This window comes from Aulonocara sp. 'chitande type north' Nkhata Bay, linkage group LG17 (assembly GCF_057382095.1).
Source record: "Aulonocara sp. 'chitande type north' Nkhata Bay isolate Kocher_YH1m ecotype deep benthic linkage group LG17, A_spYH_male_GT1.1, whole genome shotgun sequence".
NCBI classification, from domain to species: Eukaryota; Metazoa; Chordata; class Actinopteri; order Cichliformes; family Cichlidae; genus Aulonocara; species Aulonocara sp. 'chitande type north' Nkhata Bay.
Window position 1 is genome coordinate 24,089,769 of NC_141360.1, and position 27,797 is coordinate 24,117,565.

Here is a 27,797-nt window from a genome sequence, read left to right on the forward strand (position 1 = left end):
GAGATTATATATAAAATTAATTAATTTAAATTCTAAAGGCCCTTTTTTGCTTCCATAATATTAACCCAGTGTTTAATAATAGAAGAAACTGGGGTTAAAACCCCTTTAAATAAAACCTCTAAACTATATATACTGTATGTTTTTCCCTCTGGTGGGATGAGGCCCCTAATAGATGTTTTGCTCCAGGCAACAACACAAAAAAATATCTTTGGTTATAACAAAAATAAAAACAAAATAACTCTATAAGATAAATCAAGTTTGACACAGAAGCAAGAGAACAGTTGGCGTGTTTGACCACTAGATGGCGACAGTCTCCTACAGAAACGCCCTGCAGCACCCTCAGTTTGACATCATTTAGTACCTGCAGCTCAAACAGCAAACAGCATTTTGCAACATAAAGATAAAATGCAATGAACATTAATGTTTTGACTTGTTTGTCCAGATTATTGACTGTTTTCTTTAAAATTACCCCCCCCCCCAAAAAAAAATAAATAAAAAAATTCCACGCAAACAAGAAAAAGCCTCTTTGACTTTTAACTGATAGATTACATCGTCACAAAAAATATTGCATATATATATCACAGGTTTTTAAGGCCTTTTCTTAAGAAAACCCTTTTCTCGTTGAGCCTTCTTTTGCACTCTGATGCATTTCTTTAGTTTTTCTGCCTTTAAACCCTCATGTTTACTACAGTCCTGCGTGCCTTGATTTGTGTCCCACTCTTATTTTATCCTTAAGAGAGGTTTATGAGGTCAAGGCTGCACATTTTAGTTCAAGATAAGTGTATCAAAAAGTTGCGTTTTAAATGAATGCCTGCTGACAGACGGGTTGAAACGCACACAATGCCGCTGTTTTTCCTCTCTGGTCTCAGCAGCTATCAGCACTCACAGACCTCCTTTTCTTGCACTCATTGATTCGAGGAGCTCACGTGATGCAAAAAGTGAACAAGCAGTTAATCAAAGTGACTTGCGGTTGGAGGAAACCCCCGTCACGGTCCTCAAGGCCACGGTCACATTGCTTGTATGACAGTCTTTCCCATGTATTAGCTCCTCGTGCCATTTATCTTCCCCTAGTTTTTGTCTTTCCTGCATCTAATGTTTCTTTTCTACTTCCTCTGAACCGCTCAGTCAACTTCCAGAAACCTGTCAAATCTCCACACTGACCACATGGTGGTGGGGGGGGGGGGGGGGGGGGGGGGGGGGGGGGGGTGTGTGTCAAAGTTCAAGCAGTTTGCTTTAGTCTATTCAGCTCATGGTTCACGAAACTCTGCCGGTGGTGGAAAAAACACAAAGGCTTCAGATCCCACCAGTTCATCTTCACTCCACATGAAAAAACAAACAGCGTTTTTTTTTTTAGTTTTTTACAAACTGCAACCAAAACTAAACTACTTCCTGTTAAGTTCCAGTTAAGACTCATCTTATCGTTCTTTTACTCTTCCTATTAAAAATCTCTCTAGAGTTCCTGCATCTGTTTTCCGTTACATCACCTTTCATTTCTCCTTTCTTTCATGCAAACAATCTCAGGCTGGCTTTTATGGAGTCCTAAATGTGCCAAAAAATATGAACAGATAATTAAATTCCATATAAATGGATAACGAATATAATAAGAATTTCTTCTCAGATTCATATATTTTGATTGGACATGTTTTTGGAACGGATAAATCCAGAAGAACTCCAATCCATTTTCATTCTTTGTAATTAGAGCTATTATTATTGGAATCAGTATTTACTTTTACAACTACTGTGAGTTAAAATAACTCCATTTTATGATAATAACTTTTTTTTTAAATGGTCTGTCATGCTCTGATGTTTGGATTTTCTGTGTCCTGCTGAAGTCTGAAAAAACTATTCTCAGCATCTGTGTCAACAAGCAGATTGTTGCTCCGCCTCTACAATAAAACAAAAATAAGACTTTGTTTTAAAAAGAAAAACAAAAAGCAATAAAAAGCTTCACCCATATAAATTAAAAAAAAAAAAAAAATGTACAGACCTTTAAAACACACAAGTTAAATAAAAATAATTCAACATATGGCCTTGAGTCTTTCACAAGTTCAAAGGATAAAAAGGTGAGGGAAACAAAAAGGATGAACTGCATAAATTATGTGACAGCAGGACAGAGTGAGAGAAGAAGAAGAAGAGAGGGATGGACGGCGAACAGGGAAGAGGATGAACGGATATGGCACAGTGAGTGAATCTTTGGTGTTTGCAGGCAGACGGAGCCGAGCGGGAAGCAGTTTGAAATCTTGAATCCAGCAACCAAAATTCTGTCTGTTCGTCTTTTTTATTTGCAGTCTCTTTTTTCTGTCCTCTTGTCATCCTTTATTATCCCTTCTTCCAGGTGCTGGATCCTCTCTCCCGATTCTGTGTTCACATCCCTCCCTCCATCAAAATGTACACCAGGAGATTAAAAATGAAAAACAAAACAAAACATCCCCTTCGTCCCTCTAGGGGGCAGTAGTCCTTTTTCAAGGAGGTTATATCCTCTTAAGAAGGCCCCCTGACCTCCAGCAGTGCCTCCTGCAGTCTCTGCCGGTAGGTTTCATAGCGACGAATTACTGCGTCCTTCTGCTCCTGTTCCTCCTTTTCAAGGATCCGCAGGAAGTTTTTCAGCTCAGGGATGGAGAAGGCATCCCACTGAGGAGAAAAGCAAGAAAACTTCGCTCAGTTCTGTTTTTTCCTTTTTAATTGATAAAGTATATGTCTATGGATGATGCTTGATAGTACAGTAGGAGTGGTTATTTCTCTTTTTATGCGTAGCATCCATCTTGGGATAACAACAATGGCACCTTTACTACTTTTTAAAAACACGTTTTTTAAAAAGTTTGTCGTAGAAGTTTCACTAGGAAAACAATTCTTTTTTTTTTTAAATAGTCAGCTGCTAGGTTTGAATATAGAATGATAACAATAATGTACAATGATAACTTAAAGTAAAAGATTTAAAAGGAACGGGGAAAAAAAGACTAGGATGGTGATTGCCAAACACTGTGGCCCCCTGTTGGGCTGTAAAGGTACTACAGAATTAATTTACAGTCACTTTCTTTGCCAGTTTTTGTCATTTTTGCTTAAAAATTGCGATTGAATATTTAAGTCATGGGGATATAAAAAAAAAAAAAAAAAGGTACTTGTTCATTTTCTGCCTTTTTAAAAAAAAAATCATAAACTCATAGGTTTGTTAAGAGCAAATGCTGGGAGATACTTGAGATCAAACAGTTTATGGCAGGTCAGCCTCAATAAGTAAATCCTCAGAAGATCTAAATCAAATGAAAACACAAAAGAATTGTGCATTAGAGTTTAAAGTTTTGAAATGGGCCACAGCAGCGTCTCGTTTGGGAATGGCTGAACTCGGAGACGAAAGAGCACAGAGGCCAGGAAGATGTCAATAAAGCTGAAATGTGGTGATAATCAGTGTTACCATGACTTCTCCCGTCTGCTGTTCTTTCAGGACAAAGCTGAGCAGGTCTGGGTCGGGTCCCGCCACCAGGCGAAGAAACAACGGCTTCTCAGCATCCGCCAATTTGCATGTATAAACTGCAAAACACACACACACACACACAAACAGATTTAATTAGTCTGTACAGTATGCACGCTGCATGCAACCACAGGCAGCTGTTCCTCTGTGCACATATAAATGGATTTGGCAAAGGATGAAAGGATGGGAGCGCCATATTACCATGCGGTAGTTTACAGGAACAGACAGTGAGGGACAGATTCTGTTATTGCCAGCAATGTATTTACATCTGCAAAAGATGTAGAAGGTGCTAGAGGCTTGATTATTCTGACATTCACATATTTCCAAACCTCAATCTGAAAACTCATCGGTTTGTCTGCTGACAGCAACCGAGGACAAAAGCCGATTTTTCAGGGCTTACGGTGTAATTAGGATGTCAGGGTAGTGTGTATATTCATTTACAGACCTCCTGCTTCATCAGTGTGTTCTCAGCCCAGTGACACTTTGTGATGTTCCTTCTGCAAGGTGCCCTTTAGCCCTCTGGCCCCAAAAGTATTGCTCATGTTTAACAAAGATGCAAAGTCCTTGTAAGGAGGTTGGAGAGTGCTGGGGGCATCGTTTCTTGGGTTAACAGCCAGAAGACTCTGGTTTCTACTCCTTTTGAGCACTTTGTGTTTTAGAACTACTTAGTTAGGGTTAGGAAAAGATTGCAGTTTGGGTTAAAACCCTCACTGGCATACCAGTAACCCTGCTCGTTAACAAAATCTCAAAGGAGTGACCAATCAGCATCACTTCTGCCTTAATGCATGCCACAGCACACACAACAACGACCGGTTTTCTGACAAAGCAGTACTAACCGACAGCGATGAAAACAGTCTGACTCTGTGTGTCGCTTACAATTGCATCTTTTGTCTCTTCCTAACAAATTCTGCATATTTGTATGTTGACCATCATTTATTGGTTTAGAAGATTTACAATTTAAGGATTTCTAACTTTCAGAAGGGATTAAAATAAAAGCAAAGAGCTAAAGAAAAAACAGTGAGCAGAAGCAAAACAATTGAAGGAGATGTTTCTGCACCCTGTACATCCCTACAAGCTTTGGTTCAAATGATTCTCTTCTTTACATATCCAAGTTCTCCTCGACCACATCGTGAGTCGTCTCGTCTCAATTTGAAACAAAGTCGAAGATGTTTCTACATTTCCAGACCGCAGTTAAATCTCAGACACTTAACTTTTCTCCTGAAACACCAGACAAGTTCATTAAAAGTCCTCAAGTGTCTGCAGTCAGGCGTCTGTCTAGACTCTGTCTTTTATTAGCTATACGTCTCCAGTCATGAATGCAAACCAGAACAGGAGCGTTTAAAGAAGGGGGAGAAAACACACAAAAACACTCTAAATCTATAAAAATTTGAGTTGAAATGACTCACAAGCTTCAAACAAGCATCTGCAGGTTGTGTTTATAGTTTTAAATCAATGCATAAGGTTAATAAACTGTCTTCTCCTCACTGAAAGACATCGTGTGACACCCAACAGCCTGTAACAGCTGCTCATTCACAGCATGGATGTGCGCTGTATTTATATCTGCATGTGTGGGTATCCCTGGTGAGCTGTTATAGTAGGGAGAGCCTCTGGCATCCAACATGAGGGTGAGGCCCACACACACACACACACACCTCATACCGAGCGTGGCAATAGTGGCATGAAACCCCGTCTCTCACACCCAGTCTTACCCTGCTCCTCCCGCCGGTATCTCTTGTACAGGGCATATTTAGCCGGGTTGTCTGCAACTGTGAATTTGCTCAGCAAGCCGACGATCACCTGAAGACACGCGAGAAAGAAAAACACCCGTCAATATTACTTTGACAGCTCTTCTAGAAGATTTTTGTGTTGCTTTGTCGTTAATTTATTGCTTAAAAGGATAAAGAACATACAAAACTGAGTGAAATCAATGAACTTAGCCCTGTCTGTCTCTCGACTTCAACCGGTCTGTCATCAAATCTTAATTAACCTATTAAGCAGGCTGCAGTGTGTTCACATGTGTGTGTTTGCGTGTGTATTAACAACCTCTTTGACTGTGGTTTTAGAGCTGACATGAAGGGTGTTGGAGACTCCTTGGGGCAGATAGAAGGCCTCCCCAGCTCTTGTCTGACTTCCCTGCACCGTCATTGGCCTCCGCAAATCCATCTGGACCTTGATGAAACCCGTGTACACACCGCCCGCACCCTGACAGAGACAGAGTTAATGTTTTAATGTGGCCACTATGGTAGCTGCTACATGATCTCTCTAAGTGAGCCCAGTTCACCCAATAAGCCCAGTGTGACCTGCAGGACAGATGGCCCCAGATGGAGGAAGACTATCTTAATCTCATTACTCCATATGGGGCTGGGAGGAGTGTGTGTGAAGGTCACGAGTAGACAAAGAGGCCAAGAATGAAGAGAAGTAAAAAAACAAGTAGACGTCAAAGATGGAATGATAAAAAGACAAAAACGGGATGAACAAGAAAGACAAATCCTAAAGAATGAAGACGGAAATTGGACAGAAAAGGTGTGCTGAAACAGAAACATGCAGGCTTCTCATAGTGAAACTACCCATTCATCCACTCACTAATTAAAATATGCAGAGCAATCGGCTCTAAACTGTCCTGATGATCTATTAACTGCAAAAGTAACAAATATTCTCAGTTTTTTTAAAAATATAAATGAAAATAAACATTTAGACTTTTTTTTTTTTAAAGGATTGAATGTGAGCTCTGAAACCCATTTACAGACATTATTATAATGACTGTGGAACAAACTGACTGTGAAAGTTAAAGTTTCACGATGAGCATCTTGTGAATACACCCACTTTGAGTTATGACTCATTTCAGCATAAAATATTTTGGAAAGTATCATCATTATTTCCTTAATCAGTGAGTTTGTCTTTTTTCTCAGTTATAAAAAAGCAAAACAATGACAAGTAATTAACAATGGAGTGTTTAAAGGTAGCTCAAGTTCCCAACAGACTTTATTATCAACTGGAAAATTGCACAGATTAGCCTTAGACAACACTTTGTTTTAATCTTTATATAATGCTCTAGTAGTATGGCATTTGATCTCATTACATACATGCTGATTTGGGCATGAGTGACCAATATAAGCTGATATTATGTGTCTATGCAGCTTTTTTGTCCATTTATTGTCTTTATATTCTAAAAACTCATATATTCAAATGTATAAATGAATGTAAACTTTTTATTGGCCAGTTAAAATGTGATTTTTAGTGGACAGACTCAGTTATTATGTCTGGGCTCCCCTCTGAGTGTCAGACTAGAATCTACTGGCCTTTAGATGTGCCGTTTCCCATCTGTTAAGAGTGCGGTCAGCTTAACTCCTTGTCTGAAAATAGATGATTTTCCATGACTAAGGGAAAAAAACCTCAGGAAACATCCTCTGTAACCTGCCGCTCCTTCAAAAATGCTTGCATTCTTTCATGTGGTGCTTTAACGGCCAGAAAACCCCAGTTTCACCTGACATCTCTCATTTCTACTGAAATTCACTCTGAGTTGAAGTGGAGAGAGACAACTTCAGACACCTGTCACGCTGCCAATGAAAACACTGCGGGGCGAGAACAATAGCAGGAATAACATCACATCACTCTGATGCGAGCACTGAGGAATGCTGGGAGCAGGAGGGAGGCAGAAGTAACACAGCAACATTATAAACTTCAAAATCTGAGATTTAGAGCCTGCACAGCTCTGCAGGAGTCTGGAGCGTGGAACCATTAAGACAGCCCTGGTTGATGGGTTTTGTTTTTTAAAAAGGTGTGTTTGCGTGAGTGTGTGTGCGTGTGTGCATATTATACTCACCAGCGTCATTTTAAGGTGGTCTTTGGTTAGCAAGTTGTACTGCTCGATTCTCTGCCAGATTTCCTCTTTGCTGAACTCTGTCCGCAACTCTCTCTCCTTCTCCACATCCTTAGAAGAAAAGGGACAAAGAAGGAAAGGAAACGCGACATGATAAGTCACAAACCAGACTATTAAAACAATACATCCTCTGTTTAGACAACAGCGGTGGGACACAAAAACGAGGGAGGGAATAATTCTTTCTAATCCAAATCAAGAACCAGCGTTTTATTTTCTGATTTTACAGGATGATACACGGCAATACTACAAAGCTGTGCACATTACTCTGACATAATGTACTGTATCTCTTGTTGGTTTCAAGTGGGTGAGACAACTTTAAAACCAAAAAGATCTCTTTATAAACAAGCCTTAAAACAGATAACCAGAGCTCCAAGGTGCTCAGGGTGAGTGTAGAGCTGCCAAGAAGAAGCTCTGCTTCTGCACAATCCTCGTTTCTGTTTAAGTTCATTAAGGAAAGCAACGAGCACCCCGACAGCTCGAAATGTGTAGTTTCATATTTTTCTCATCATGCAAAAAAATTTAAAAAAAGGATTCGAACAAACAAGTCATGCTAACATAAATCAAATCAAGCATTTTTTTAACCTCTATCATCTGATTTTTATACTATGCTTATTAAATTTTGATGATATAATCTGGTTATCCGGTGTTCCCAGGCAGAAAATGGATGGATAAATGAATAAATAAAGCTATTTAATAGTATTAAACCCAATCATATTTAGCCCAGTTTTATACGTGCAACAAGCCAGCTTTTTTTTTTTATTACATATCAGCTTGAGAAGAGTAAACTTGTTAAGATCATGTTTGTTGATATAAGTGCTCTGCAACAGACAAAATGTAATCCCCACTTATATTTGTCATGAATATATTTTGTCAAAATATACCTTCCTGTGAATATAAACAGGAACAGGTGTCAAGCGTCTGCTTTTTTATTTATTTTTAAACTAACAGCTCTGACTGGAGGGCGAGTACATGACAAAAACACCTTTTTACATCAGTGTAGGTCTCATGATAAGCGACTGACTCCTAATTTTAGACTAAAACATCCTGGAGGAAAGAGCTAACACTTCATGAGAATTGCATTTGAAAATATAACAAAACAGCACAAAAAAAAGAAAGAAAAAAAAAGTGTTTTTAAGGAGAGAGACGTCTCGTCTGACTGACCGGAGGCCACGTGGACTTGAAGAGCATGCATAACCGATTCAAACAGCCTGTGATGTGTGTGGCATGTATGTTTGACAAGTCAGCCACACAACAGACCTCACTGTGAGAGTCGCAGATCACACATCAGCACTGTGGTTTTATAAATAACCCTAGAAGATAGGGGGAGGCCAGAGGGTGGGGAAGGTCCAAACTTAGGTCAGCTGATAGGAAATGTTCACAATAAAGACAAAAAGAACCAATATGAGAACACAAACATACACATCCAAACCCTTTTAATGAATCCTAAATGAGAATGCATTATATGTAACTGCAGGCTACGTGCGTAAAACTGTAATTCAGGTCACATGAAACAAATACGTTACATAATGGGTTGTAAAGTCAGGGATGTTGACCTCAGAGCCAAATAAAATGGTTTCTAGAAGCCTCTGAAGACACATGGCCGCTTTTCAGAGGTAAGAAAGTGATTCATATGTAGCTCAAATAACAGCTGTTACCCACTTTAAACCTGAATACTGATGTTTTGGAGTTATAAATGACCACGAGGAAGGTTTAAATGTTTCCTTAAACCTTTCAGGAAAGCCTCCATGTGTTACAATTGGGGCTCAGGGGAAGTACCCAAGCAACAACTAACATATAAGGGCTATAGACTGCAGTTCCTCTAGTTGCCACTTTAGGATAACTCTAAAGTGAATCAATATCCAAAGACTCCCATCTTAAAATGGCAAAAATATTTTAACATGTAAAACAAAAATCGTCTTATCCTCTAAAAGCAGCATCCTCCTTTATAAGAACTATAAGGGGGTAAATCCTATGGATGTTCTGCCTGGCCTTTGTGGTCTAACCGCTTTGACTTATCGAAAGCTCACTGCAGCTCATCTAAACTCTTTAAAAAGCCAAACATTGTCTTCCTATAATAAAACCAATTAATTGTGTGGCCGAGAACTTGACATCTTCAAATTTTAATGTCAAAAAATTATCAGCAGATTATAGAACAACGGAGTAAATAATCAGCTCCTCTCCACAGATGTTGTTTTTTTACTCCAAGTCACATAATTTTTTAAAGCTACAACTTTAAGTCTCAAAGCAGTGGATTCCAGATGTTCAAAGCAGAATTTAAACCTGATTTCTATTATTTTCTGTTTATATATGAGAGTGCCAGTGCAGATGCTCTAGACAGACTTTAATTCCCCAGCAGTCTGAGCTTACATGGGCATAGTGCAGCTCTCCGCAGCATCTATTAAAAACCACATACACACACACACGCACACACACACGCACGCACGCACAGCAGAATCTAGGCAGGCTTTGAAGGCACATACACCCTTATATGGATAACACACGCACACACTGCTCAAAGTAAAGACAAGGTGCCAATACAGCATGTGCAAACACTGAGGTTTATGGCTCTGAGAAAAAACAGCAACGCCAGTTTAGGTCCGCGCTAAAGTGCTTTATGTTTAAGGATAACACTAATCTGACAGATTTACTTCTCTGCAGCTACATTTACTTTACTCTTCTAATGCATGCTTACCTGATTACAAAAGAAAATATGGGGATCTTTTCAGGGGAAAGCCTGGTTATGTTGAACTTTACAGTACACGCCTCTGAAGTCACCTCCTGACACCCTGTTGATCGTAATCTGTCTGTGTAATAAGTCCAGACACTGACTCATTGGGATTAAAGCAGATCTGATCAGTCACACAGGCACAGAAACAAAGTCACAACAGTTCGAGTCCCTGTTTCACAGATGCTTTCATCTACTTGGTAATACCTGTGTCTACCTGAGTGTCGTGACGTTGATTTTGACCTGCTGGGGTTTTTCCACCATCGGTCTCACCTTTAAGTGGTTGCTAGGTTAGACGAGTCAAAGCTTATTAGCAGGAAGTGACAGATAAGCAGATTATGTGCCATCTCAATGTGCACACGGAGAGGACAAAAATGAAAGAGAAGGTAAGATGTGAGTGGGGATATGATAAGAAATACTTCCTCAAGGGGAATCCTTCCTTCCATGACTCTGCAGAGTTTGTGTTCGTTTGTGGGAGATCGTGTAGGTCAGTAGATAACCCTGCTGATCTACATCAGCTGTCCTCACCTCATCTTAAATAGTCAATTCAATGCTTCCACACACCTTCCCTCTAATGTGTTTCCCGATAAAAGTCCTAATTAACCAGTTTAAGCAGAGAAACAGCAGGATTAAAGTGACATTAGTACGAAGCAGGCGTGTGTGTGAATGTGGGCGTGTCAGCTTCTCCACTTTGAGCAGGGTAGACGGGGTTAAAGGTAACTGGGAGGGAGACGGTGACCACAATCCAAACAAACAGGACGAGCAGAGCACAGCGGAGCTGCAACACAATGAGGTCATGGTCCAATTTAAGCGTGCAGTGAACACTCCCACCAAAGCTGGAAGAGCAACGCTGCACTGAAGGGACAGAGGAGAACAGAAAGAAGGTTTTTAAAAAGAGGTCTGCCATGACATTATTAATCACAATGAGTCAAAGAAGGACAAAAAGGCCTTTAAACATCAGGCTCCACCTTTATCACTTCACTGAAGTCTACAGTTGGTATGTGTGGGAAGTGATTTCAGTGTTTTCTAGGGAAGTCTTGATTCTGCGTCAATTCAGAAGACAGAAGTTTTAAAGAAGTGCTGAACTGCTTCTTTAGAAGTATTGATTTGCACTAAAAGCTGAATATTTTCCAGCTTTGTGGCCAAATTTGTTGGAATTTTTTTCAGACGAGTGAATCCTAAAGTCCAAGATCCTGCATTACTTGTTTAAACAGACAGGGCACCAATATATATTATTAAGTTTGTATATCAACATGATATGTCTTATTAATACTGTGAGTATGCAAGACAGTGTATTCTGTCCACAGGTTGAAAAAGACAAAAGCTATATAGAAACATGCTGCTAATGGAGCATAAATGAGGTTTGAGTGGTGGAAGGTGATAAAGGCAATAATATGCTCAGTTAAACCACCGAAAAGTTGTGGTTCTTTTAAGTTTATTGTATCAAGACAGGTGACGTATTTCATTCACGACAGGCTATTAAAATGCTTTCCAAGTACAAAGTGGCAGTATTTATAATTGAAGAATAATCAGTGCATCAGACCAAGTGTAAAAACAGAACTGAGTCAGCAGGGAAAAGGAAGAGAAAGGCTGTATAAAAGTGAGGAGACAGAAAACGAAGCGCGAACAGAGGAAACCCTCAAAGGGGAGAGTCATATCAGGCTTTATGTTGAAGTAATCTGAAGGAAAACTGGTCTTTTGTTTTCTCTGGATCTTATCGCGCACACACCATTTGTCTCTGTTTAGCACCGTCACGCTCGTCTGCATCGCCTGTCTGTAAACACATGACATCACTGTGTGCATGTGTAGATAAAACACGCTTAGCTCAGACTAACACTGTGCACTTGTGTGTTAAAGGTGCTACAGGCAGACTAAACACAGTCATTCACCTAAACTGAACCTATATTTTAAAGGACAACAAAGACACTTCGAGTACAGCTGGGTAGTTTTCTGCCCTTGTCTTTGACTCAGATCTGTATGTTTGGGATAATTAAAGGCAAGTCCGTTTAGCAAAACATTGACAGGAGTTAACACCGGGACACTCCTCTATAGGTGCAATATATTACATCATTCTCTCAACTCTATCCCTCCTTTATCTTCAGTGGTGCTGGCGCTTTCATGGAAAGCTCTTGACTTTTTCCAGATTCTAGAAGATTCTCCAGTATCTGTGGTCTAGTTTTAATGTCACCTGTGTTTTCCTAAACAAATTCTTAAAACTTAAATGAAAAAAAAAAAAGCAATAAATGTTCATTACAAGCTTTTAAAGTCTGATGGGACATCTTTAAAGATTTCATTATCATCTGAAAATCATCATGAGACTAAAGAAAGCGCCAAGCGTCACTCTGGAGAAGCTTAATCATAGATTGTTTGAAATTCTGTTTTATGTTATAAAAATGAACAACGAGCCTTCATTTCTTACTGTAAATGGTGTATTTTAAAATTAATTCTGCCTGCTTCGAGGCCAGCTTCACATTTCTGTACTGACTCGATGACTACAAATCATGTTAGTTTCCCACTAAACTGAAATAATTAACCAAAAGTCCACACGGTGAACACGTTTATATCAACTATACTTGGCAATAACTTTGCACACACAAAAAGAAAGAGAAACTAGCAGCAACTACTGAAATTTATTCCCAATCTCTCTTTTAAAGCTGAGGCTACTTTCTACTAGGATAACGAAACAAAACAAAGCACCTTTTATTAAATTTCCCCCCTCCACAGCCTCCCTCTCTCTGTTACTTCCTGCCGATCCATGGGGGGAAGTCGAGCCCAGCCACACCTTTCCTCTCAGCATTCCTACAGTAATGCACGTGCACATGCATGTGCAACATCACTTAAATGTCCCACAGACGTCCTCATACTGTTCTTCTGTAACAGACAGGTCGTACGCACACGTTCCAGAGTTACTCGTGCATCTATACATGTTGAGGTATTTTTCTTTTCTTTATTTCTGTCATGTCTATGTAATATTACATTGTCAGATACTTATATTAAACATGACCAAAGCTTCAAGGTCAGACGTATGCAGAAGTAATCCCAGTAAGGGTTGGGGAGATTCAGACTGCTCTAAACAGTTTTTTTCTACTCTTGTTTTTATATGATGTCATAGAGTGAGGGGATATCCCCGCCTACCTGCTGTTCAAATCATCCGTTTAAGAGCTGAGATGATGAAGATTTGAGAAGCTGCATCAAGGCTACGTATAAGACAAATAAGGATTACTTTGAACACTGAAACTTGCAAAGCTGCTCCAGCAGAGTAGCTGTAAACCACAATTATCCATTTTCTATAACCACTAGCTATCATTCATTCACACTTTGGATGATTTCCAGAGCCTCGAGGCTGACAAAGCTGCTAGATGCAGTCTCTGAGCTGTTATTTTAAGCTTTGTTAACTCTTCAAAAAAAAGAGTGAAAATATCCAGTGTTACTCCTCAACACAGCCCAAAGCTAAGATATTATGTACATGATTTATAAAGGGGAGGGGGAGAAGCTGCAAATAACACAGCTACCCCCAGCAAACTTTAGCAATTTCAGCTTAAATAAACAAAAACAAAAGAAACAAAACTGAAAAAGTAAAGTTACTTTAAAAATGCTTGCCAGGTGATTAAACGTGTATCACTTTGACTCTCAAACTAACCTGAGCAACATTAGCTTTTTGTTGTTCTTCTGATATCATTAAAGATATTATTGCCTTTTTCTTGAAGATTCAAACGTGCTCAAAAATAATCCGCATTAAAATGAATGTAAAGATAATTACAAAACCTCATCAAAAGAGAGGAGAGTCAGAATATCATTAAATACAATCCAAACACTTATTTATAGACCAAAATCAAGTTGATAATAAGTAAAATATTCAGCTTTAACCTCAAATATAAAGTTTAAAAACAGGCAAAATATGAAATAAGTCAGAAAGAAGAGAAAATGATGTTATTGTCTGCATGCCAAGAGGTAAAAACCTGCAGACTAAATCAGCAGGACCACACAGAGACATCACTTCAGCACAATGATGTGAACCAAACTGGACCGCTGACAATGCGTTCTGAGTGCGGTCAGGGAAGTACACCATGAAAACATGTTCAGGACACACAGTTAAGCCTCAGCTCAATCAGCAGCCTGTGAGGAGACCACCAGGCCACCCAGAGATGGGAGAGCGCTCTGCTCCCAACACCGACAAAGACGTGCAGAAGATGGAGGAGGAACAGGGTTAGAAGAAAAAGCAGGGAGTGAGGAAAAGAAAAAGTAGAGAAAAAAATGAAATAAATCAAAACCGTTTCTGTCGTTAGCAGCTGTCATATTCTGACGCCACGTTTAATAAAGCCGAATCGCTTTTCTTCTCAGGCTCCGCTAACACTCAGGCTGTTGACACAGTTGCGTTGGAGATGAATACAACATTGAAAGCATGACGCCGCTGCTGTCTAACCGTTTGGGTCATCAGCCCAAACTGCTAAGTGCCTGCTGAGAAATGTTCTCATTAGCCTGAAAATGGCTTTCATTAACACAGCTACATACAGGGGAAAACACACTGCTGGGGAAAGACTCACACAAGCAATCGTGTCTATAACAAACCCTCGATCGATACAAATTAAGACTGATGTTGGAATAATGCATTATAATTTGGTCTATTCTGGTCTTGCCACACATGACAGCACAAATAAAATATATTTTTAGGACCTTATTATTCTTTTAAGACCGTAACGATTCCCAGGAACACTGGCTGAAGTCGAGGCTTTGCACAAGAAGAATTGAGCAACAGACCCAAAGAGGTGTGTTCATGTGTGTGTGTTGGGGGGAGGGAGTGAGTAAGCATGTGTGGGCTGAGATTTTGAAACTTCATAGTTCTGACCTTGGAGGAAGGCAGTGAAACAAACGAGGTGTGTTCGAGCCAAAGATAATGGAGAGATCCCCTCGAGACTTTTATTCCACTGAAAACAAACTGCAGATTACTTTCAATATCATTTTCAGTTATTATTGATGACTGAATAAATCATTTATCGCCTGACCCATGAACCTGATCAATATGGAGGGGTTTTTTTGTCCTTTTTTCACTGATTTGTTAAAATGTACTTCTGATTACTGATTATTTTATTATTTTTTTGTCATCTATTGGCCAAGACATTCACTGAAATGCCCAATCTGACAGAACTTTGTGAAATAGTCATCTATTGATTAGTACGTCTGGACACTTTTCATGTTTTAGGACATAAAAAAAAAAAAGCAAAATGGGAAAAAAAACAAAACAAAACAAACCCCCCCCCCCAAAAAAACATCCACATTTGGAAGCTGAAGGGTTGGCAGTGGTGTGAATGGTCTCACTGCTACAGTTTTTTTAGTGGAGTTTTTAACTGTAAATTAATTGGGTAGGTTTAGGTGATAAAAAAACAACAAATTATTTTTTCAAAAATGTTCAAATGCAATGGTTATCACCTTTTTCATAGGGTTCCAGGGGACTTGTACTCCTACGCTGTGGGTTAAACCTGATGTGCACCATCGCATCGACATCAACAGCCCAACCACAAATGTCCCATAAATGTAAACTTGCGTCCTACACCGCAGTGCTAGAAATGAAGCATAAGGGTTGGATCCATGCTGCAGTTACAAAATATGCTGCCTGTGTAAATAAATTAGTTTCAAAGTCACGCTGATTACAACGAAAAACAACAACCAGAGGACAATTTGTGATGTTGAACACAAATGGAGCGCTTTTTCAGGGCTCTCTCACATTTTCCCAGGGTTGGAAAGACCTTAATAGCTGATAGTTTTGGTTAAACTAATATAATCTCCTGTCACATTGCTTATCCTTGATTTGAATCAACAGTTACAGTACGGCCCCAAAAATAGTGTTATTTCTAAAAAAAAACAAAAAACAAAAAACATTTTCATCCTGATGGTCATGAAAACAAGTTACTGACCGACAATAACAAAGCTAATGTGAGGATGTCTGATGGAGTTAAAAACCCAGACACCAATAAGACTTAAAAGTTTAAAGTTTACTGAGGAGCTGGAAGACTACAGGAACCCCAAACCAGTTTTCCAGAGTCCTACATCGCCAACTCTCATGCAAAAGAAACAAACAAAAACAAACAAACCAGCCTCATTAAATCCTCTAATGAGATGTTACAACCTCTCTGAGAGCCACAGTCATAATTTAGACAAACATGGCCAAAGAAAGCAAAAGCAAACGAACACAACGCTGGCAATGAAGGTTTGTGGAACAAGGTTCGCTGCTGGCAAACCCCCCACAGCAGCCTCAGTCGAGTCACACATGAAGCAACAGGACAGCGAGTCAGTCATATCTGAAAACATGAACACTAAATCAGCCTCAGGCAGTCTAACACTCCTCCTCCAGGAAAGTTATATTGAGCCCCTGTTGGGTGTGTAAGCACACATGTTTATGACTTTCTGAAGATACTGTAGGCGTCAGTCTAATTTATACGCCCACCACGAGCACCATGTGACCAGGTACATTCCCATCACCACAACTGTGGTTAGCTTTGTGTTGTACTGTTGATAAGATGGATTAAAGTGAAAATGAAGCATGTTAAATAAAGATCCAGCAGCCTTTTCAGTAATGCTGTGCTGAATAAACAGTGAGATTTTTAAGCAGTGACACAAGCCAGAGTGTAGGTTCGCTGGATTCAATTTTAGTGCTGCAAGTGTGCTGGAGACCACCATAAATACAGGAATATAAACAGAGTTGGTGGGGAACAGGGAAAGCATGCTACAACCTGATCATGTTGGACACAGTGTTGGGACGATGCTATTGTTTTAGTTGTTTTTATTTTCTTATGGTATTATTCCTTCTCTTTTATATTTTATTCCATCATTGTTGTGCATTTTACTTATTTTAGTTGCATTTTCGTTTGTAAAGCACTTTGTGCAGCATGAGCTGTTAGAAATGTGCCGTATAAATAAACCTGACCTTGACTTTGATTAAAATGGCACAAAAGTCAAATGTGACGCTAACTAGCAGATATTAAGCCAATCAAACATGCGAGTTGTGGTGAAATTAGATTAGAGACAGAAACGAGGCAAGTCTTCGATGGAGCTACTTCAGATAATAAACAATAACAAGGTCCAGGGCAGACTCCACCAGATAACACTAACAGCTAAGCTCATATGAGAACAAGGAGTAGTTGAGTAGTTGAATAGTTGCCAGTGAAAGGGTAAAAGTATACAGTCTTGTAAACAATGGTTAAAAACAGACTAATAAAGCTAGCAAAACATTAAAAATAAAACCCCCACTGAAATCCTTAGTGCTTAAGGCTAAACTATATCCATAATGGCTGTGCATATATTATATATTTATTTTATTTATTTATTTATTTATTTAAATACCAGCACACAGTGACTCACCTGGTTACACAAAGACTTCCAATAGTATAGAAATCGATAGGAAAATGTCATTCACCTTCGCTTCACTGTGACCCTACTAAACATTTTATGATGATGTCCAATGGCTCATTGGCAGACATGTCAACCACAAGTCGTTCAAGCTCACCTCTCCCTGGTCACATCCAACACTCAGCTTGGGTCTTCAACTGTAAAACATCCTAAGCCAATAGGTGCCATGGCAGAGGCTACATCCATCTTTAACGCTTCAAAAGGTTTGATTTGATTTCCAACGAATAGCTGAGTTTTGGACAATTTTGGCACCACTACAACTTTGCTGAAAATTGGTTCAAACCTAACAATCCAAATCTGCGAACAGTTTCGAAAAGTTTAGGAAATCACAGCGATTTGCTGCCCTGACACTGACCTGATCATTCAAGTCTGGCCATGTTATACGAGCGTCCAACAAAAGTGCATATCTGAAGGAAAATAAGGAAAAGCATATCACTATAATTCCAGTTTAAACCAGTTACACAACCTAGGTCAGGAGCTTGTTGCAATCATATCATTTACTCATATTCATAGTCATTAAACTGATTCATAGTTTGTTTTATTATAACAGTCTTAAATTACATAAAGTAGTGCTAACAATTGTTGTGGCAATACAATGGAAACAATGAGCTGGGTCTGGATGGGCATTATAGTGAAAGCAAACAATACCTGTGAGATATGCAACTCCAAGTGGATGTTATGATGAAGAGTGTAATGTTGCCCTATAGTTAGACCAGCCCTACACCAATTACACTATGGTGGAAAATCCTTTTTAAGAGTCTGAATAACTCTCCACCTCCATACAAGCGTACACCAACGTTAAATCAGCTAGAACACAGGTTCGGTTATAATCAGCAAAAACCCAAATGTTGAAACCACACACACCAAGATAATGATCACCAGACCATTTAAAAAAAAAAAAAAAAAAAAAAAAAAAAAAAAAAAAAAAAAAACACAGACCGTGGAGGTTTTCAGTGTGACAGATCCAAGATTACTCTATTTCAAATGACACACAGGATGAAGGGTTACTTCACACACAAGTCTGTGAGTCTTCATACTGTCATCAGGGCTAAACCTAACGTTATGCATGTTATGGAGCGATGAGTGGGGCATATGGAAATTTACTGACAGACACACCAATAACACGTCTTTTTTAATGAACGGATTACTTAGGTGAGGTAGCTCGTCTGCCAAGGATCAGTGATGAAGTAGTACGGCGTTAATTTACTTCAATACTTTAACGGCAGCAAGAGGAGAACTTGTTTTTCTATTGTACCAAGGGCAGCAGATGCAGATGCCGCAGGTCTGTTGTTTTGGAAAAAGAAATGAAAATAAGGACAGTTGTGCATGAATGTCTTGCATTTCACTCTGATGATAACGAGCAAATTACAGAGAATCAAGACACCGTATGCAAACAATGTTACAGTGCAGCATAATAAATAGAAACCCAGACTTTTACATGGAATTCAAAATTCAATATGCTTTATACTATGAAGTAAACACCCTACAATAATACAGAGAAAACCCTTTCAGATGGCCCTCTATGACCAAGCACTTGGTGACAGTGGGAAGGAAAAACTGCCTTTTAACAGCATCAGGCTCAGGGAGGTTCAGCCATTTGCTGCAACAGGTTGGGGGTGAGTTTCAGTTGTACAACACAACATGTTCGTATTAGGAAGTACAGCTAGTTGTAAACCACTCTAAGCTTCAGCTGTCTCAATATCTAAAATGTCTCTGAGGCAGCCATGATTCATAATCATTTTTATGTTGCACAAAATGTTTCTGATGGCCTTATGGGTTCAATTGCCAGTTTCTTATCACACACTGAATAAAAACAACAAGTTCACCTTATACATTATGGTCATTATTAGGGAGAGTTGGTCAGGTAGGTTCACTGGCTAAAAAGTCGAGCATGATGTTGGTCTGAAAGGGACATCTTTGTGTAATTACTCTCCTTTGTGCAGGGGACTGTTTCCATGCTGTGCAGAGCTTGGCTCAAAGAGAAATTCAATAAAATCCAATACAAAAAAAGATTTCTTGCCTTTAGCAACTTCAAAGCTTTATACACAACACTTGATCTGAAATCACAACCAACTAAAATGCTGCCTTTATTTCTGTTATATAAGAAACAACACTGCTCACTCATCCTGTCCTTATTCATTACCCGCCTTTCCAAAAGCAGCTTCTTCTTACCAAAACTGTAACCGTTAATTTACCACAACATGTGCAAACAATAAAAAATAAATAAATCCTTGTCGACAAGAGAACCTTCAAAACCTGCAAGAGAAGGCCATCTTCATCACATCAGCACACATTCTCTGAAGACCTGATACAATTTATCATTATTTGAGTCTCACTTTCTCCTTCTGCACATCAAAGAGGGCTCCAGACCACCTCAAAGTGTGCTGTGGTTTGCTGATAATGGTGCCCCGGAGATCGCAGCCGGCGTAACTACTCCCAGATGAGCTTGTGTGACTGAGGGGTGCTATCTGAGACTGTGGTAACAGCAGGGACCAGCCGACGCATGCTTCATTACTGGTCATATAAACACAGAGCAGACAGGGCACGAAAGCCCACTGCTCACTTTCTCACAAACAAGTATAAATAACGACATATTGTCCTGTTGCTTTTGCATCGTGTTACATTGATTGTACACTTTGGGATCAGGTTTAAGTTCAGGGGGAAGCGCTCGCATACCAATCCCCTGAGTTAAGAAATGCTTTTGAAAAAAAAAATAAAAAATACACCTTTACATTGTAAGATCCACGTTCCATCTGGTGCCCTTTGACCCTGTAATGTGATGCTACAGGTGGCCAGTCTCTTCGCAGAGAGGTATGATAAATTAGTGGTGGCGGTGATAGTTTGTGATCCTCTTGACCACCTGTTCGGTGAGTTTGGATGATAGCCGTGCAGCAACGTGTCTGTTTCAGGCAGCTGGTTGTGTGATTCATCATTAGCCATGAGCAGGCTCACAAGTAAAGAGCAGGGTGAAAGAGTTATTGTGCAGCTGCAGCAGCTAATGATTATTTTTGTATTGAAAAAAAAAACATATCTTCAAATTCAGAGGACTCATCTATTTTAGTTACTGATGCACTAAATATAGAGAATAGAGGAAAGTCCTCATTTGAGAGGATGCATTAATGCTTGATAAATGGTAACCTCAGTAACACCGGTTTTGTTAAGGGACACTTTATGCCCCCTACAACATCTGAGGGACAACAATGGGAGAAGTTTTTTTTATTGCATAGTGCAGATGGCAATAAATAATGTGCTTTATTGCACTCTCCAATATGCTAAATATATATAAAGTCATGAAGACCTTTTTCTGATCCTTTTCCTCTTCCACTTTGTCTCCAGCATGCACGCAATCCTGACAAACACCTCATATTCTCCATGACGCAGGTGGTTTGATTCAAAGGCAGATTTATCTTATTATACAACACTGCTGTGCAGAGGACCTGTGTGTGCATGCGTCTGTGTATATAAGTGTGTGTGCTTCCAGGAATAAAAGCACTCTGGTTCTGTTTGAAGAGATAGCGAGGGCCACGCGGCTGAGAACAATATCACTTATGTTTCATTTGGAAAAGCAGAACATAAGAGAGGGCAAAGGCAAGAGTCTCATAAAAAGCTTTATATAACCTGGAGGCAATCAACAGAGATTGATCTCAAAGAACAATGAGCTGCAACACTACAACTAGTGATATCTTAAAGGGCAGTTTTTAGAGTTGAAGCAGTCGATGTGTTCAATTTTGAAACTACTCTAAAATAATTACAAGGCCCTCCTGCAGTAAAGTATGCAGAAGGGCCTTGTCAATTTATTTCTGTCAGTGTTTAAAAGCATCTGAAGCTAAGAATTCACCCTGAGGGGCCATTTAAACATAAAAAAAGAAAGTCAGACAAATGCGAAGCATGGTGAAGACAGGTTTAATAGCATAGCTAGCAGGTCTCAAAGGGTTCACCATGTAAACGAAGGACATGGATTCCAGGTCTAAGCTTCCATAAAGTATGGGAAACCTGCCCTCACTTTATAATCTCTGCAAACACTTTCCACACAAATGTATGCGCTCAATCTGTTGCTTCAAGTCATATTGAATAGAACACCAAGGTGAATTTTTATGCTCTTTACGTCTAGTTTCAGCAAGCCCCGGCTCAGCTTGCAGCTTCACAACAGTAAAGATTAACCTGCTGTGGTCCTGAGGGAAATCATAAAAGTCCTAATGATAAACCCTCTGGGGAACATGAACCCTGTACATGTTAATTCATGGCACTCAATGCAATATCTGGTGGGACGTTTAAATCAAAACTGTACAATTTAAACCAATAATGCCCTGAAAGGCAAAGTCTGTAGATCCTGAAAGTCAGAAGAATCAATCCTCTGGGGAACATGACTGCCTGTACAAAACTGCATTGCAATCCATGTAATAGCTGTTAAAATACTGCACTCAAAACCATGAATATTTCCATTATTATAGCCTTGAAAGACAAGGTCAGGGGATCATGAATGTGAGAATGATCAATCCTCTGGGGAACACGATTTTGTAATTTTGTAATTTCTGTACAAAATATTATTCCAGGCAATCTAATAAGTTATTGAGGTACTTCCTACCCTGCAACTACATCATATAAAGGATTCGCTGTGAACTTTACGACAATCAGCTGTGAGTCTAAACACACTAAAGGTTAACTGAGAGGACTTTAAACACAACTGCAATTCACACACAATCACATGATGCTTGATCTGCCAGATGACCAACCTGAGGTCTCTCACTGTGGCAGCTGAGGAAGTTATAATCACAGACTGACGAAAGACACGCCTGAAGTCCTTGTTTGTCTTTTCTTTTTTTTTCTTTTTTTAATAAAAGGATGGACAGGGCACTGCTTTGCTTTATTACTGTATTTCCCCAGCCCTGAATATTGATTAGTGATCAGAAAAAATCAATAATTTTTGCAGCTTGCACAGAAATAATAAATGATAAAAAAAAATAATGGCAGCCTCATTGCTATCCAGAGTTATTCCTGCCTGTTTGTGGGGTAAACATAATCATTATTGGTCTCCATAGTTAAGATTGTGTTAACTTGAGTATAATTTGGTGTTTTCACAACCACGGATGAAGGACTTTCTGAGAAAGCCTAATGACATGCAGGACATTGAGGTCTGCTGGTAGGTGGGGGTGGAAACGGCCACCAATAGATCGTTAGCAATGACTAAAGTTTCAAAATAAGAGCAAGGGGATTGCTCACTAGTAATATGGTTGTCTTGTTCTTTTGAAGAGATGAAAAATAAAAACTACGAAATGCAAAATGACTTGAAAAACAGTTGGCCAGCCTTTAATATGTATAGCCAGGCAGCACGCCAAAGTAAAGTCTGTGTGAGAAACACTAACCATGAGTTTAATCTGCATCTATGGATGTGGCCCAGTAGTCTTTGGCACGGTTCAAAGACAGCCAAGGACAAACCAGCTCTAATTCAAACTAAAACCTTTAGGACTTAATGGTCATGATATTGGACAAGAAGCTTAAACTGGGTACTCGTACTACAAAACCAAGAACTAGTACAAGCAACTGTCTGGACTGTGACAACTGTTTCAAAACCAAATGTGACAGCAGCAGAAAAAAAGGAAGAAGGATTTGCTGATGGTAGAATGACTTCTGCTAGAAAAAACAATTTGACATTACAATTATTTATGATGCAACATGCCACCAACTCTTGTGAGAGGTGGACAAGACAGCAATGCCAATGAAAAGAATTTAAAACAATCCTGGAGCAGCGTCAAGAGAGAAAGACTGACACAAACAGAACAAGTCAAGACTAAATCTGCAATATGGCTACAGTTAGTGAACTCCAACAAAACTTGGGTGGCCTTGTTATAGAAAGAACAGGATATAGAGTTGAGAACAGACCACGGTGACATACAACAATGATGGAGGAAGGGGTAATGGTTGGAGGAGGTGAGAACATGTTGGACAGACAGAGGAAGGAAATCTAGAGAGGGGGAATGAGAGAAAAGATGGATTGGATTCACACAGACAGGAAAGACAACACAGGATTAAAACAAAGGTGGCGTTTTAAAAATAAATCAGCGCTGGCCATCCACAGCAGAAATCACTGACTCTGTATACACATTTTTATAAAAATCCACTGGTTACACAGTGAAAAGACTTTAAACTGATATTAGTGCAAACAATTCAGACTTTTTACGCTGAAAGAGAAGTATGGCTATGATATAATCACTTCCTCTCTTCTGGTCGCTCCAGCTGACTCTAACCACAAACGTCAAGTCTTTCTGGATGACATGCCATCGGTCATCAAGTCAGGTTTCAAAGTAAACAAACAATTTCCAAAGAATTACTTTCTTCCCTAAAGTCAAATCAACTGACTGTGAAAATCCAAACAAGGAAATACAGGACGCTACATTTCAGACATGCTCATGTTTAATTATCAGTATGTTAAAAGCTGGAGTAGGCAAAGGTTTTTGGCATAACTGGAAAGAAATAGTCATTTTATAGCGATAAGGCCAGGAGATTGGCCGAAGTTTCCACTTCAGTTCACTTTAGCTTTCTTCTCTCTTTTTTAATTTAAGTGAAAGTTCTCCTTGGGTTGATGACAACTGAATGTTACCTGCACTATTCTCAAACTGGGCAATTCGGCACAATCTCACATCACATGGATCTTATACTACAAAGGAGGCTGGCTAAAGACCGTTTAATGTGATTAAACTTGAGTCTGTTGGACATTTGTTTGTCATTTTTCATTCTATGAAAATTCAGGCAAACAATGCGTGTGTAACAGTAGTTTATAATAACCTCTCTGTATATAACTATATTTAAGAAGTCTGAAAGAGGAACTATACTCCTGCACCTGAGATCTGGGATCTTTGGCCAATCAGAAGTGTTAAGACCACATCTGTTGAATCCAAACAAGTAAGATATAATGGGCTGATTTGTGAAATTCCATCTGGAGAAGCTGGGTTCAAATCCCACATGAGACCATGTAAAACCAAATGACAGCAACTGTAGCATGTATGCATGTATATCTGCCCGTCCTCATCTGATGGGAAGATTTTAGAAGAGATAACAAATTATATTTAAAGTTAACTAAGACAAAACGTATCTTATTATTCTTTGTTTAATGTATAAGGTACTCATAAGCTGAAATCTTAAAGGAGACTATTCTTTAAGGCCAGCAGTCCAAAAAATGTGGGTGATGTGGATCTGAGGCAGCCACCTCCTTCAGCTCTTCCATGGGACACCGAAGGGTTTTCAATACAGCTGCGAGATAAAATCTCTCCACCTTGCCCTGGGTGTGCCCCGGGGTCTACTTCCTGTCAGACATGCCTAGAATATCTCGCTTCAGAGGCCTAAAACCAATATAAATGTCTCATTCAGATGTGAGAGCAACATCTCTACTTTGAACCCCATTATCCCTGAACAGATATTCTAATTTTCCATCTATGTAATTATTTGACCAGTCATAACTGCATTTTAGTTATATTTGGCCCGGTGAAGTAAAAAAATGCTAGGAACCCCTGCTATTAGACATAACAAAAACACAAATGTTCTCCAATAGAGGAAAGGAAGTTCAATTTGCAGGTAAAAGAATGTAAGAAGTCTACAAAATAAAGTGGGAATAATTTGCAATTTGGGCTGTGGCAGCAGGAATACTGGTCTAACCAGACATATGAAGCAGGAGTTCACAGCAAGTAAGAGAGAGAACGAACAGGAAAGATAAAATCCTTATCTGTAAACCTCTACAACAGTCAGTCAGTCTGTCTATCAGGTACCCTTGAAGACAAAAACCATGAGATTCAACCCCCCCCCCCCCCACACACACACACACACACACACACACACACACACACACACACACACACACACACACACACACACACACACACACACACACACACACACACACACACACACACACACACACGAGATAAGGTGGTTAAAATCTAAGCTCAATAGCAGAAAATGGCCTTACTTTAATGTTTACTCGGATTCCTGAAGAAATTCCCATAAAAATCACATCTGATTAGAAGATAAATCCAGCAGGACAAATACTGGTCTAACCAGACATATGAAGCAATTGTTACTATACCTGCCATTCTAAAGAAGATAGAGGGGGAAAAAAACAAAACACCTGGAGAAGGCTACAGGGTGCGGTCCGGGAAAATATACTGGACCATAAATCTATCAGCAGGGGAAGTGAATGATCAACAGTAGGGGGAGGATCCACAAACAAATACTATTCTCTCACACCGTGCTATACAAAGTCACGTCAGGCTCATCTGATGGGCGAACACGCTGACACAGGCTGGATGTAGCTCATACTGCTGAGCACTGTTGTCTTTACCTCCTTCAACAGTGTCATATTTATCAACACGAGCTGAGCAATAGCAACTTCCTGCTTCTGACTGGCACATTCAAAGATTCAAGTTCCTCTCATGAGTCTGAGTCTAACACTGCAGTTGTCATGTAGTACTCATGATTTATAGGCTGGGAATTCAGGCATTAGGAGTGGTGATGAGTAAGTAATGAGGTTAATTCTCTAAGGTATACCTCATATCTTTAAGGTTTTTTTTAAGTGCAACATTTACAAAACCAAAAAGTCCCCCCCCCCTTTATTACACAAGAAAACTGAGCTTCAAATAATTTTCTGTAAGCCAGGCTTGTGCTGATTGGCTGCCTCTCTTAAACAAGAGGTTTAAATAGCAGGTGGGCAGAGCTGGGTTCCAATGATTATTAGAACAAAATAAGGTCTTTATTTGCCATTTTGGTTTCTTTTACAGCAGTAGATGGTTAACCATCCTCCTTCACTGTTCATTAACTGAACTAACAGGGAGCCAGCAGTAATTAGGATCTAGATAAACCATCACAAAGTTTGATTGGGGTAATCTGTGGAGAGATTATTAATGTTTGTATGTTGTTGTGTTTGTTTTCTATTTAAATAAACATTTAATAATCAAGGAAATCCCCAGTTATAATACATATTTTAAAATGTTATTAAATTAATCACACAGTTATCATGCTAAATAATCAGGGCAATATTGAATGAGACAACTGTAATTAAGATTTTTGCCATAACTGAGCAGCCTCAGGGGTGGGCGGGGCTTCTGTGCTCATGACCATACAAGGATATGCAGTTTCAGTGACATCATATAGATCCAAGAGTATAAAAAGTTGTCTCATCCTGCTTGTTTATGATTAGTTATTCATTATTTGAAACTCTGGCCATGTTTAACCTATTATACCAGTATACATAAACCACAGAAAACAAGGTAAAGCATAATAGGCTCCTGCTAAATGAAATGATTTAAAAACTACAGATAATGAGTCTAAAAATTTAATAAAAAGGTTTGAACTTGGATTCTAGAGATTTCTTTTGCTCACATTGGGTAAGCTGTTGTGTGTTCATATCATGTAGAGGATGGAAAATTCATTTGATAAAATAAAAGTTAAAAAAAAAAAAATCGGGCAGAAAGACGCAAAGGAAATCTGAATCAACTGCAACAAAATGAATCAGTGAAAAAACAAGTACCTACTTCCTTCTTTGTTTTTTTAAGATTTCAGATGGATGCAGATTTTCAGAAAACCATTTGGATCCCGGCCTTTTCCCGTTCGGGAATAACTGATCTAGTCAAATATCATATCTCTGAATTACCCCCCAATTCTTAAAAATGTGGAACTTCCATGTGGGAGCGCCTACTGATACCTGACCCCACAGGATATTAACTTATTCATGGTCAGCTGAAACGGGTAAGTGAAGACCCAACTGCTGACATCCATCCATGCATTACTCAAGCACAACGCTACCACTGTCAGAGCAAAGTGTATTAGATCATCCGTACCATCAAGACAAACCCAAAGATGTTCCAAATAAATATGACAGCCTAACAGAAGCAAGCATAATCCAGTTATCTAAATGACAAAACCATTCACCCAACAAGAACTGGGAGCCCTTCTTCACATTTTCACCTTTTTTGCAGCTCCATAGTGTATTTATTTCCAGTCTCAAAGGGACATGACGTTCAATAAATCAAGTGATATTCCTGCAGTGATGTAAAGGTTTTACAAAACATTTGACGGCAGCTCATAATCGGACTAATTATGGAAGAGTCAGAAACTGCCGGAAAACAGCGCACAGTGAGCCTACAGTCTGAAAGCATGATTTGAATTAAAGATGAGCTGCTTTAGCTGTCCAGTGTCAGCGTCCTGGGGGCTGGGGTGGGATTAGCCTTGTGTGTTTTTTGAATGAGACACACAGAACCACTGGTCAGCATGACATTTTCCCGACAGAAACGCCATTCACACACTGAAAAGGTGGATGTGTGCAGGCGTGGGTG

General features: G+C 39.4%; 1 protein-coding gene across 1 annotated transcript in view; it reads right to left on the reverse strand.

Moving 5' to 3' along the window:
- Positions 1-1,199: 1,199 nt before the first annotated feature.
- The window catches only part of rassf3 (Ras association domain family member 3), a 72,522-nt gene continuing 45,924 nt past the window's right edge, over positions 1,200-27,797 (reverse strand). The window contains exons 3-7 of the mRNA XM_086268741.1: positions 7,290-7,397; positions 5,510-5,668; positions 5,176-5,263; positions 3,410-3,525; positions 1,200-2,631 (exon numbers count right to left, since the gene is read on the reverse strand). Coding sequence (XP_086124867.1) covers positions 2,482-2,631; positions 3,410-3,525; positions 5,176-5,263; positions 5,510-5,668; positions 7,290-7,397 — 621 coding nt within the window. The 3' untranslated portion in view covers positions 1,200-2,481. The remainder of the gene's footprint in view (positions 2,632-3,409; positions 3,526-5,175; positions 5,264-5,509; positions 5,669-7,289; positions 7,398-27,797) is intronic.